At 27.9% G+C, this 14,409-nt stretch overlaps 1 protein-coding gene across 3 annotated transcripts; it reads left to right on the top strand.

The window, feature by feature from the left end:
• Positions 1–4,578: 4,578 nt before the first annotated feature.
• Positions 4,579–14,047, top strand: LOC113552099 (sodium- and chloride-dependent GABA transporter 1-like). Of its 3 annotated transcripts, XM_026954788.1 has the most exons (13): positions 6,028–6,348; positions 6,447–6,587; positions 9,277–9,470; positions 11,141–11,275; positions 11,396–11,524; positions 11,606–11,978; positions 12,043–12,175; positions 12,265–12,503; positions 12,575–12,791; positions 12,872–13,024; positions 13,108–13,311; positions 13,379–13,549; positions 13,636–14,047. In XM_026954788.1, exons 2-13 carry the CDS (start codon positions 6,514–6,516, stop codon positions 13,792–13,794), a joined length of 2,181 nt encoding a protein of 726 aa, XP_026810589.1. In that variant the 5' UTR covers positions 6,028–6,348; positions 6,447–6,513; the 3' UTR covers positions 13,795–14,047. The 3 variants fall into 3 exon arrangements, with proteins under 3 accessions (XP_026810591.1, XP_026810589.1, XP_026810590.1); XM_026954790.1 differs by lacking the exons at positions 6,028–6,348; positions 6,447–6,587 and adding an exon at positions 4,579–4,687 and having other exon boundaries at positions 13,636–13,794; XM_026954789.1 differs by lacking the exon at positions 6,447–6,587 and having other exon boundaries at positions 13,636–13,794.
• The last annotated feature ends 362 nt before the right edge of the window (positions 14,048–14,409 follow it).

Here is a 14,409-nt window from a genome sequence, read left to right as displayed (position 1 = left end):
CTTGTATTAGACAAATTATTTTTATATTATACACTCTTCCAATTAGCGTAGCAACTGCAGAACGCAGCTTCTCAACTCTTCGCAGGTATCATTTTCACTTTTCAATTATCAAATTGACATTGAAATATTGAATACATTTTTATACTTTTTTTTAAAATCTTTACTAAAATGCCTATATACTTTTTAAACACACAATTTTAATTTTTTACAAGTATTTAATATTTTAAATATTTATATAAGAGTATAAAATTATGCATATTGTAAATTTTACTACTAATAGGTACATTTAAATTTTACTTATACTAAAATTTCTTACAGTCTTACTTCTCTTTCATTAGGTAGATAATATACTTTAATATTGATTATAGAAAATCAATTATTCAATAACAAGCGTATATTTTATTTACAAACTTAAATTTTAAAGTATTTCAGTAAATAAATTATTTACTGCTTACCTATTGCTTACGCATATGCTTCTTAGTTATTATTGCTTTGGTGTATTATTGTTTATTAAATTAAAAAGTTGGTTAAGAAATAGAATGAGTGAGCAGAGGCTAACTAGATTAGCTCTTTTTTATATACATAGAAATGAAATAATACAGACAACATTATTAATCGCTTTGCTGCTTCTAATAAAAGAGTTTTGGACTTTTTTATATAACATATTATACATTTTAAATATAATAAATATATTTTTTTACTATTATTATTATTATTATTATTATTATTATTTACTTTAAGATTGTAAGTACTATTTTACTGCATCTGTACTATATATCAGAAATCTTTAAAGCTAATATAAGTAGAAATTACATTAAATATATTATAGGTTCAAGTTTTGGTTTATAAAAGCGATATGTAAGAGTTAAAAATTTTCGTCCCGTAGAATTGACCTGAAGACGCCCCTGACTACAACACCACATTAAATACATTTTTAAGTATCTCACAATATCATTATTTTAAATCATTATTAAACGGCGTTATAGTTAGGCTATAAAGGGTACATTACTGTCGTCGGTGCATTTTTTTAGTATCTCGTGACTCATGAGCATGCGGTGTCATCACTGTCATCATTCATCAATAATGTACGGTAAAATGCAGCGCAAATTCACAAGCGACACAAGAATAATTAAAATGAAATTATTATTATATCTGGTATGTCTAAAATAAATTAAATTTAAGATGATTGAGATTTGAGTTATTATTAATAATAGTCTTTATTTGTTATGCTAAAATCATAATTTGATTTAAACGTATAAACTATTGAACACTCGTAATATTATATAGTATGTAATATATTTGTATTATTACTTTTACAAATAAAATTGTAAATATGACATTCTAATGTAGATGTTTTATTCATACGTTTCGGCGTATATTTTTACTAATTAATATTAATTTGTAGACATTTTTAAAATTTATTTCACACTTATCATTTCTTACATAAAACATTTCATTGTCTTCACTATTAGCCAAAATTGTTAAAGTTGTACAAATCAAACAGTTTTTGGAGAATAATCCAATGAATAATGAATAATATATCAATTTATATTGTATTATAATATAGTATAATATTGTATATTGTTACGTAACGTAACGTTATATTTATTTAATTTATGTTTGTAATCGGTGCGTTATACATTCGTTATAAAAATAGTTTTGATTTTACATATACTTGTATACAATTCAAAAAACAAAAATATTAGGAGACTCGATTTATCTACAAAATTAAATTTAATAGCATAGAATTTTTGAGTACCTCATAAGTGTTTTTAGAATCAAATAAAATATAAAGATAGGTATTGTTTTTTATTTAAATATTAAAAAAAAATATATGTAATCAATTATATCCACGTTGAACTGTATTGTAAAATCAATTTTATGTATAAGAATAATCATAAATTAATTTTTACGTATACACTGTAACGTCTGTAACATTGAATAGGTATAAATAATACTGTGTAAACCATAATAATAATATGTCAATCAAACGCGCGTTATAAATAATGCAAACGTGTATACCTATTGTATATTGACAGGTGGTAAGTTCCTAGATGTGAAGTTTAAAAGCAATTGGTAATAACTTTTTGTAGGTATTAGGTGTATACTTAAGTATGCTGTTTTCGGCAATGTCCGACAACGGTGTAAATGGACTGCGAGGGTCGAGAAAATCAATAATGATGTTTTAAACTTTATAATGTGTACCTACCTACTACCTACCATATATATTATATATACATTATACATGGTGAACGACCCCCAAGAGTAGGTCTTTAATATGATGATTAACTTTTTTGAGTTTCTATTTGATTACCTACCTACTGTATATTGTATAATAGTATACCTATATAACTATCTTTAACAGTCTTTAAAACGATTTTCGTAAACACTGGCCAATGTAAACTACATATGAGCAACCGTATCTACCGTACAATATATCAGTGATTCCTAATAAGTGTTCCGTGATCGTGCTTTACCGGACGACACACACAAAAAATAATTTTTCCTTTATTCTCACAAAATTGAAACGCATAAATTATATTCACGGAAAGCGGAGAAATTCCATAAGCATATATACAAAAAAAAGGGTACACGAATCACTAAGTTATAGCCGTAGCTCAATGCTGAAATGATTGAGAACTACTTTAATAGATTGCGTATGTATATAGTCTTATTAGACTAGATAGATGGGTTTACTGTATTTATTTATTTATTATTAACTATTACGGACAATGTCCAATTCCAATAAAGTTACAATACTGATGAAAATAACAAGTACAAATCTTGCGATTACAATAATATAACATTGATACAAATATAAGATAAGTATATACAAAATATAAATGAACATAATGATTACGTAATAAGAGATAAACATACAAATATTTATACAAATAGTTTTAGTTACAATGGAGAGGTTATTCCCATAGACATCAAAGTATTTAACGGCGAGATGGATAGGTAACTAGTTTCTATTTTGAATTTTTATTTATTTTATTTTATTTTAAAATACCCGGACGAACCCTATTAATACAAAAGTAGAGCAATAAACAATAATAATATTGGCTCAGAGGAAACGTGCTCAATTAGTAACGTAATTAATTCTAACGTCGTCATACTAAATAAAATTATTGTAGCGATTGTCAGTTGTCACGCGGTAAAAGGTTCAAACTTTTGAAGTGTCGATTATTTTTATCACAAGATTAATTATACGTGAATATGGATTTATAGTGTTGACGTCACTGCGTTACTTGACGTATATTCTTTCAAAATCATTAATAATTTTTTAAAAAAAAACAACCTATTTTTAGATTTTCAGCGATCGGTTTGACAACAGTTCGGCTGGTTCACGACCAGTCTTTCAACAGCCCCTTCATTACGACTTACGACTTCCAATAATATTATATTATTCTTTTTGACTTTTAACGGACGGTTTCGGTCCATTGCTGCAACCATCAATTGCCTCTGTATTATATTTCTCTCATTTGCTAGTTGTTCTATATTTTCTATTCCTAATAGTATTAGTAGTATTACTATAACTTTGATCTCTCCGCCGTTGATTACGGACCGCAATGCATTACCAATTTTTATTCAGTTTTCATCTTGAGACCAAACCGGCAATGATATCACCATAGTCTGTGCAATATAGGGCGGCAGCACATAATCACATCACATTAATCACACGAAATTAAATAAAAATAATAATAATAAAAAAAAAAAATGAGGTTACGATGAACACTTGAAGCATAATCCCATAGAGTTCAAGGTGTATAATATTAAACTGTACTTATATAGGTACGTATAATGTGCATCGTGTGTGCAAGAGGTTAAATTAATTACTACGTGTGTATATATATATATGTACCTACACCTATATAGTACATACGAATCCTTATAATATAATAATATATATACTACCACGCCAATCATCCTCACCGTGACCTTCCCCGTCGGCGATTATATGGATGTATATAACAAAGAATATGCTTGTATTATATATATACGTGTATATAATGTATTCCACGGGCTTGGCGCCGAAACAAATCGAAACGTTTTAATAATAGACATTGTATGATATAGAAGTTTTGGCGAAAAATTCAAAAAATTACGTATGATACGTCATTGAAACAAGGCTTAAAAACAATGTTTATAACAACTATAGTGATCTTCTCTATTTCATGTCGGGTTGTTAACGACCGGCTATAATATGCGTTACTTGTGCACAGGTCGCGCGTTTTGCTTTTGTCTAGAAATAAGAACGTTTTGATTTTCGTTTTTGTGACGTATCGACACCCGAGATGTGGCGGTGTGACATAAACGATTCACGCGACACTCGACATCACTACAAATCGATTCACGGCGAGCCGAGTATTTAACACACCGTGGTATAATTAACACGCGCGCGATAATAGTCATTCTTCACGATCACGTTACTATCGATGACAACCGCGGTATGGGTAACCGCGTAATGGTCACGACTGCGAAACCGCCGCTGTTGTACTTATATTCTATAGGTACATAATATAATAATATACTACCGTTAAACGTGTGATATGCAAAACGATTTTTGTCCGCCCGTATGTGACTTTTAAACGTCTATTTATAAATCACGGTCGAGTGCGCTACGCTTGAACTTTACATGACGAGTACTGGGTCGCGCATACTTCAAGTGCGTTTATCGCTGCAGGTAAGACGCGATTTTGTCGGACTATTTTTGTACAATGGTTAGCGAGTTCGCCGTGGTGAACTCCATTGGCGAGCGAATCGTGTACCTACGCGCGAGATCAGAGTTCAGTCGGTATCAGTGGCGTGTTTGCGGGGGGGATCAGGGTGTCTATACCCCATTTGGATTTTTTTGTCATGATTTATTATCTACATGACAAAAATTTAGGGTCTATGACAAGTCAAAAATAAATATCCCCCCTCTCGCGTGGTGTAAAACCGGGACCGCTAATATAGGTTAATCGAGCTCCCGTGCCGTTCGGCCCGAGTATAGCTGTTTGTTATTTAAACCCACGTGATTGACAAATCGAACAAGACAAACAAAATGTTTGTACATAACCACACTGGCCGACGTCACCGACCATGTCCTATGAGTAGTATATATAGGTACTTTGTCTGTGACTACGCGGCGACAAAATACGACGTTCGTGTTTGGGATTTTAAGCATGGCCGACGTATTTAACTTTTTTTTCTGCTATTGTTCTTCGGATTGTGATATTACATATTTGCGATTAATGTTAATAAAAAACGAAGCAAAAAATATATCACAAATATTGTATAATATATAGTTTCTCGAGTGAAATTGTGATCGAAGGAAAAACTGTTTATAATACTTTTATCTCTTATTTTATAAAGTGAGTTTATAGTTACATGAGAAACCGTGACACGTCTGTACACATAAGGCCTCATCCATGTATAAAGTTCTAAGCTTGCAGATTTATCAAGCGCGATGAAAAATGTCAACAATTTAATTCGCGCGTTTGGAGATACGCTTAAAAATCCGAATATAACATATCAAACGCGTTTTTTTTCAAAATGTATCTTGAAAATACCAAATATCATCGATGAAGAATTAAAAGTTCCTGGACTTAATAGTCATCAAACTCAAAGCAGTAATATTAATATTAAAGTCAACAGCAATCCTATAATATATAATAATTTTAATCAATTATTTTTAGACTAATTTTTTTAAGAATTAAGATCTAGGTTCAATAAAGAGTTAAAATTTATATAAAGTTGTTCCGCACTCGAAGGTCTCGTACTAGCTAACAAAAAAGGTTCCCCTTACACTGAAGGAACTTATCTTAAATGCTACTATGTTCTGTGTGCAAGATTTTTACTAGTCCGGAGGTTATATATTATTTTGCATTTTAAGTTTATACCTAATGTACATTATGGACCATTGTTAGCAGTTAACACCCACCATAAAAAAATTTTAGATCCACGATCGAGTGAACCTATGTTGTACATGTAGTACTATAGTTAGCCGTCAGCGACACTCGGCGATGTAGTGAGGAACGCGCATTAATTTGGCGACCACGAATACGCGCGCAGCACGGACGGCATAAAGTTCGTCCGAGAGCCCAGTCATGTTTGTGGGGTAGTCGGATTAGTATATATTATAATCGTCCGCTGGCGGCCGCGGCAACGGTGCATGTTCGAATCGAGAAATGGAAAAGTATAAAAACTAAAAACGTTTGATTTTTTTTTTCAATTTTTCCTTCTCATTTTCAAACATTCCAGTGTTTTTTTAACTTTTATTTTGTCACGTCTAAATATATTATTATATCAGCTATATATACTCGTCCACCACAACTATATACCATACTCATCGCATCGCTCTGCGTACGTATATTAATGTTGTACAGATTGATTTTAGTATTTAAACACAGAATACAATATATTATATTTGTACTTATATGTTTATATTATACTATTTTTAGTAGGCTATAGTAGTACTTAAATACAGACATACAGTTATAGCTATGCACTTACCTACTTAATATCTAAATGTCTCATAATAACAAAAACGACAACCTTATTACAAACCATGGAAGTCACCTAGTTGCTTCGAAACGTTCGAAGTATGTAAAACATTTATTCTAAAATATTTTATTAGAAATTAGAAGATATTGAAAAAATGTTAATATTCTCATACTTAATATTTATTATATTGAAATTGTCTAATAATTATTTGTAAATATATAGTTAAATAGTATTTTTTTTTTAAACGAAATCAATATGTTTGTTCATCTATATTATAACATTACTCATTGAATAATTATTGCCGATAGAAGAGATAAACAAGACCATCTCAATGCACAGTTTTAATATATTTTAATTACCGATCATTTTAGATTATACGCCAAATAGTAGGAGGCCACATTGACAATTATTGCATGATCACAGTTATAATAATAATAATGGTAGAAATAAATTATTACAATTTGAGTCGTGATTACTTGACACTCGTAAAGCGTAATTTGGCACTACAAATAGTTCCGCAAGAAGGTACAAAAGTATTTGCAATACAATTTATTTAATCATACTATCTTAATTATACTATAATATAATCGCACTTATTGTTCTTTAATATTTTTTTTGTCGCTCATAGTTATATTCGTGGCTGAATCTGGACCCTCTGTTTACGTCATCAATAATGTTTAATGAATTGTTTTCTTTAATTTCAATAGTCAACAATGCCTATCTCAATTACTATTATGGTACCTATAAAGATCATTTATTAAAATTGCATACTTCCACATTAAGTTAAGATTCATGATTTAGAATGTTGTATTTAATAATAGCGGTTAATAAATAAATAAAAAAACTCATTCAAAATAGTGCTCATTCGACATTTAATAACTGTTATTGACATTGATATCAAGTATTATAAAGGATCGATTGGAAAGGTCATTATAATTTTAAAGTAAGTTTGATTAAAATATTCAAGGATTTGTTATAAAATAACAATTATTTAGACTGGAAAACGTTTTCTATATCTCAATTGCCTTATTTAATATTATGTACCCAGTTGTACAGAATGTATACGTCTTACAGGCTATTGCTCAAATACAGATTTAGTACTTATACTTAAATTCGCATCACAATTTTGAATAAAATAAAAAATATTAAAGCTATTCATTAAATTGCCATTTTTATACGCACAAAATTTGAACAAATATTATACACAAATTATCTGAACAAACTAATCAAAAATGTCGTAAAAAACTGATGTACTTATTGCTTGCGTGACAAAAGATCATTTTAGAAATTATTTCATTTATTGTTTACGGAAATCAAAATAATCAAATGTGTAGATACATTTTTATCTACTGTTTCTGGAAAATCTAACAAAACATTTTACATTTTGATGATGTATAATAACTTGTAATAAGTATATATATTTTTAAATTTAATAACATAAATCTCAAAATAAAATTATAGTTAAAATAAAATTTATGCTCGATGAAATTTAATATTAATTACCTACTAATAATACAATATTGAATTTTAATTAAGTAGGTAAATTTAAAATTCCAAAATATGCTAAATTCAATATGCTACTCTTATAGTGTAACATTATATTTTGATATAAAAACTAAAAATGTATTAGCTAATTACTAAATTGGTAGACGGTAGTTCGTAAATCTTAAAAAGTTAGAAATAATTAGTAAAGTAAAAGTTATCGGAAAAAAAATGTTTTTGCTATGAACTTTAACTTTTGAATCATTAATGTTCAACCTTGATTCCGTTTAAACTATACAATAAATATTCTTAAATAATCGAGAAAATTTTATTTTATGGTTATAGCTTAAAGTATAAAAGTAATTTATATAATATATTAATATTTAATTATTTTATTATAAAACAAATTAAATTAATCTATACATACGGTAACTTGAAAATATTCATTACAATAATATTTTATTTAGGTACTTTAAAATATGTAAATGCAAATAGGTACTTAGTAAACATTTAAGAATAAACTTAAACGATTGGATTTTTTAGAAAAATTTCTCTCAAACATACGTTAGATTGTTTACTTATTCAGTATATTATGGTGACAACATAGAAAATTATATTTTATGCGATAATAATATTATTCATGTCTAACTCGTAATGGTATATTGTTTTAACTTTTCATTCACCTTGAAAGTAAAATGTGGGCGTAGGTAGTTTATTTCATATTTCATGATGGATAATACAACTACCCTATTTTCTGTAACTATTATTAATGAAAAAAAAAAACCGATTTCATTATATTTTAGTTATCATATCTATAATCTACAGATTAAAATAAATTGTATTTTGTATTTGCATCAAAATAACATCACTAAATAATTTGAACATTTCCTTGATTGATTTAACTGTTAGATTTTGTATGAAAAACTATACTTCGTATTATTTCATTATAAATAAATTAGTTTTATTTTACTGAACTAAAATTAATAGGTATTTAAAATACAATTTTTTTTATTAAAAACTCTAAATAGATAGCTGTTATAATTAATAATTAAGTTAATAATTTTAGGTAACTAGTTTAAAACTTAGAATACTTTAATAATATTAGTAGGGCGGTTATTTTTTTCTCGTATCTCTCCCTATATTTAATAAAATAAAATAATCAATTAAAGTATTTAGTGGTTATTGATGATTTTAGCAATTAATTATTATTTTAGAAATGTGATATTATTTTGATATTATAAATAGATAAATATTATTTATTTGCACAATAAATATTATGTTTTAACGTTTAAAAAATGATTTCAGTATGTTAGACGTAGAAGAAAAATGTAGTAAATTGAACATAATATATGAACAGCCAACATCACCACAGTCACCACAAAGAGAACAGAGAGAAGAATGGGGTAACAAACTTGACTTTTTGTTTTCGTGTATTAGTGTATCTGTTGGCTTAGGAAACGTGTGGAGATTTCCATACTTATGCTACAAACATGGCGGGGGTAAGTTATTGATTAATTCAATTTTTTTAAACTTTATTATATGTTTTGTTTAGTTAAGTATATTTTCTCTCTTTCGAAGTATTTATTTATATTTTAACGCAAAAGACTCAGGTATATCACTATAGAGAACTAAGGAAGCGCTCTGTATAATCTAATAAATCTAACATTCTAACAATACAAGCAAACATTTGATTATAGTATAACATTATATTTAATAACAATTATATTTCACTACCTACCTATTTAATTTAAATGCGAATTGTGAGTAAATTCAAGAAAGTTTTATTCTGTTGATTTTTTCATGCTATATTGTTGTATACTTGGAAATATATTTAAACTAATTAATTTAATAAGGCAACAATAATAATATTATTTAATGCCAAACTATTTTTGTGACTTGTATTGACTGAAACAATAATTATATAAAGTATAATACTATTAGTAAAATGTTTTACTATATCATTTAATTTTTTTAATTACCAAGTGGTCTTATTGCTATTATATTAAAACTAATAATAGACAATAGTTACATTATAATTGTCTAATAAATTAATAAATCATGTACTCATTCGTTGTAAATAGTCTAATTATTATACTATTCTATTTACAAATTATTTCTAAAATATGAACCCGCGTATTTAGAGGTAGTTAATTAAAAAAGATAATATATATAATAACATAACTAACATAAATTAAAATTAAAATAATCATTGATAATTGTAAGTTGTAACTATAAATACATTTTGTAACTGAATCTGCACGTGACTGTACAATCACATTTTTATTGTCAGTTTAAAACTTACTAATCGTAGATAGATATTGTAATACGTTATTTTACCGCAGATAAACAGTACACTATAGAAATTTTGATTCATAAAACGATAGATTTATTTACAATATAAAACAATGCTATCGTGTATAATTTGATTCTTTAGTCAGCTAATGCTTTATAGTTTAACTTTTTTTTTTAATATTACGTGGTCTTGAAATTAAAACATAATGCATATACGTATATATATATATATATATATATATATATACGTATATGCATTATATGTTATTTATTTTTAACGGTTTAAATAACATTTTTCTTACATAAAAAAAAATGTATTGTATACAGTAAACTAAATAATATGTATAATATAGTTGATATTATAATATTATGTTTTATGTAATAAAATAAAAGAACACGAACTGAAATTTTACTGTATTTTTCAAAATATATGAAAGCTTCTTGTCAACGTTTCTGCAATGAAAAATAATTTTAGTTGCAGTCAGTTTATGGATGTAAATGGTTAGTGTTGATTGTACATCGGTTTTATACCTAATGAAGGGTATTTTTTTGAATATGACTAACGAGCAAGCTATATATTAGTTACATATCCCACGTTTGTGTTTAGATTTTAAATTTATAAGCAATAATACACTTCTATGTTTTACAAAAAAAATAACTAAAAATAAAATCAATCCTAATTATTACAATAAATTGTGGCAATATATGTTAAAAAAATTCATATTAAATGGTTTTCAGGGCTTTCACTATTTTATGAAATTTATAATGAATAATTGTGAAGGTATTTTAATAAAAAAAAAAAAATGTATTGTATAGATTCTGAAATATTATTACATCATAATTATTTAAATTAATGGTATGATTCAAAATATTTTAGGGGCATTTTTAGTGACTTACTTTATAGCCATGATATTTTGTGGAATACCGATTTTTTTTCAAGAAGTGGCTATCGGACAGTATTTGGGTTCTGGCGGGATGACGTTGGTTGGAAAGTTATGTCCAATACTTTCTGGTAAAAATTTATTTCATTGAATAATAACAAAAGTATTTTTTATAATTTTATTTTTATTTTATCCGTTTTATTTTTAACGAATGTTACAAGTATTTTAATATAGAATTATATGTCGTTTAGGTACTGGTTACGCTACAATGACTATAGTTTTCTTACTAGATGTGTATTATTGCGTTATTGTAGCATGGACATTTTTTTACTTGGCAAGTTGTTTCATATCATATCCAACTTTGCCGTGGGAAAATTGTAGTAAGAACTAATATTTATTAAATAATTACTTAAGATTTCATTGTATTGAAAAGTCAACCAAAATATTAAATTATTTTTCAGACAATTGGTGGAACACAGACAATTGTTTGATGCCAAATAGTGTTAATATGACCCACGAGCCTTTTAGTACGGATACAATAAAACGTATGTTTAATACATCTTTGACGCTCAATCACAATATAGATTCGTGGAATCAAATGTATTTCAATAAAACGAATGAATTACAAGGTAATATTTTCAAAAACGATGGTCAACTGACGGAATTCTGTCACACTATTAAGTCGTTATCGTATGCTGATGTTTCATTAAATTTCACCGGCATAGAAACAAATATTTCGTCTGTCCTTCGTCCAGGACAAGGTGTTGACTTTTTGAATCAACTTCGAAATTGTTTTAATGTAACGACTGTGACACCAGCTGAAGAGTATTGGGAGTGCGTGAAGTGCATCAAAATGTTCAATTTTGCCAAATTTTCATTGGTTGGAATATTGTTGTAGGAGAAGAGTGCTCATGCTGACAAGTGGTATTGAAAATATCGGAGGAATGCAGTGGGAACTATTGTGCTTATTAGGAGTATCGTGGATCTTGATTTATACCATATTGGGGAAAGGTCTTAGTCAGAGTGGAAAGGTAATAAACTAATAAGTAATAAGTATGATAAAAAGTTTGAATAACAATCTGAAATTTCTAAAGAAGTGTATTATTTTAATGATAAATAGATAGTGTGGTTCATTGCAATGTTTCCATATTTAATAATGGGAGCATTACTGATTAGAGCAGTGACGCTGGAAGGAGCTAGTGAAGGTATCAGGTACTTAGTCACTCCAAGATGGGAGAGTCTCTTGAATTCAGACACATGGATAGAAGGGACAACACAAATATTCTTTGGCTATAGTGTTGGTGTTGGCACTTTACCAGCTCTCGGATCATTCAACAGATTTCATCACAATTGTTATAGGTATGAACGAATATTTTATCACAAAGTGTATGATGATACATTGATACAAATTTCTTAAAATTATTTTTTAGGGATGCAGTATTAACTTGTGTTATTAACACGCTCACGTCTATCATACCCAGTGTAATAACATTCAGTATATTAGGTTTTATTGCTGCTTCTCAGGGAACTACAGTTAGCGATGTCGTGGAAAGTGGACCTGGTTTGGTATTTATAACGTATCCACAAGTGGTGCTTCAGTTACCAGGAGCCAGAATATGGGCAGTTGTATTCTTCGTCATGCTTGCTGTAGGTATGGCAGCTTAATTACTTGAGTGAACTTTTGTACGACATATATGTAAAATTTCATTCTGATTTGTTGGGTTTAGATGATTGGTATTGATAGTGAGTTCTGCAATGTCGAATCATTTATAACCGGACTGACGGATAAGTGGCCTAAGTACTTACACACTAAACGAAAAACTTTCACTTTGTTGGTGTGTATAGGTATGTTTGTGCTAAGTTCTTCCATGGTGACTAACGTAAGTAAATATAAAATTGTACTTTTAACTAATATGATTTCACTACATATTATACGACAAACATGTATATTTATACATTTCAGGGTGGAATGTATATATTTCAATTAATGGATACATATTCAGCATCCGGAATATCGTTGCTTTGGGTGTGTTTCTTTCAGACTATAGCTATTTCATGGTTTTTTGGAGCTGATAGATTTCGCGAATGCGTCAATCAAATGCTCGGTTTTCGACCAAATTTGTTCTGGTATATCTGTTGGGTGTATCTTGCACCTTTCGTCATGATTGTAAGATTTATCTATATTTTATATGACATAACATTACCATATAAAATCCAAATTTATTATTTTACAGACGGTATTTATATTTTTCATCATCAAGTATGAACCAGTAAAGTATGGGAATCATTATACATATCCGTGGTGGGGTGAAGGATTAGGAATAATAATATCGTTGATTTCTATGATCTGGATACCACTATATGCTGTTTACTACTTAATGACGGAACCGGGGACTTTTAAACAAGTAAGATTGTTAAATATACATACCTATAAAATATATTGGTTATAAATATATAAGTTTGTTTTGTTAAATTATGATTGTGTTTTTAGAAGCTCGAACGAGGTTTTACACCTATTCCAGAAGTCAAATGCAGAACTAAGATAAAAAAAGAAACTAAAAACACTATTGATAGAAGAATTAACATACAATTAATGGAATGTAGTGCATTGGTATACAGCTGTGAAAATAATGATAGTAAAAATCTATGAACACCAATTTTAGTTAACTATATAGCGTTTAATGTTACATTATTCTTACATTACAGAAGTATTGTAGGTATTTGTTTATAAATTCATATAGTTAACACTAAAACAAAAGTCTATATTTTTGAAATATAATATTGTATTTAATTTGTAAAAGTCGATTTATAAGATAATTAGTGTTTTTTATATTGGTTAAATAATTAAAACTATTTATATGATTAATATTATATAGTGCAGATCTTAGGAGCATTATACAATAGTGTTTTTTTCCCCTTAAAATAAATTGATTGTTGTATTGACAAAAATAAATTGTGTGGGAATTATACAGTATGGTAGTCTATTATATTGATTTTTTTTTTCGCAAAATGCTATAGTTTAATAAATAATTTACAAAATATAAAAATTATTTAGTACATTGTATTATTGAAATAAATAAACTATACTAAACTTATGTAACGATAAAATATAATATGACGTGTTACTCAATATATTTTAAGGTACTTTTTTTTTTAGGATTTATTAATGCAATAAAATCAAAAATTTGGGAAATTCGATATTGAGAGTAAACTTAGAGACAAAATTAAATTTTTATTATTGCTTTATTAGATCAATCGGTACGTT

The sequence above is a fragment of the Rhopalosiphum maidis genome, chromosome 2, assembly GCF_003676215.2.
Source record: "Rhopalosiphum maidis isolate BTI-1 chromosome 2, ASM367621v3, whole genome shotgun sequence".
Taxonomy (NCBI): domain Eukaryota; kingdom Metazoa; phylum Arthropoda; class Insecta; order Hemiptera; family Aphididae; genus Rhopalosiphum; species Rhopalosiphum maidis.
This window is presented reverse-complemented; position numbering and strand designations above follow the sequence as displayed.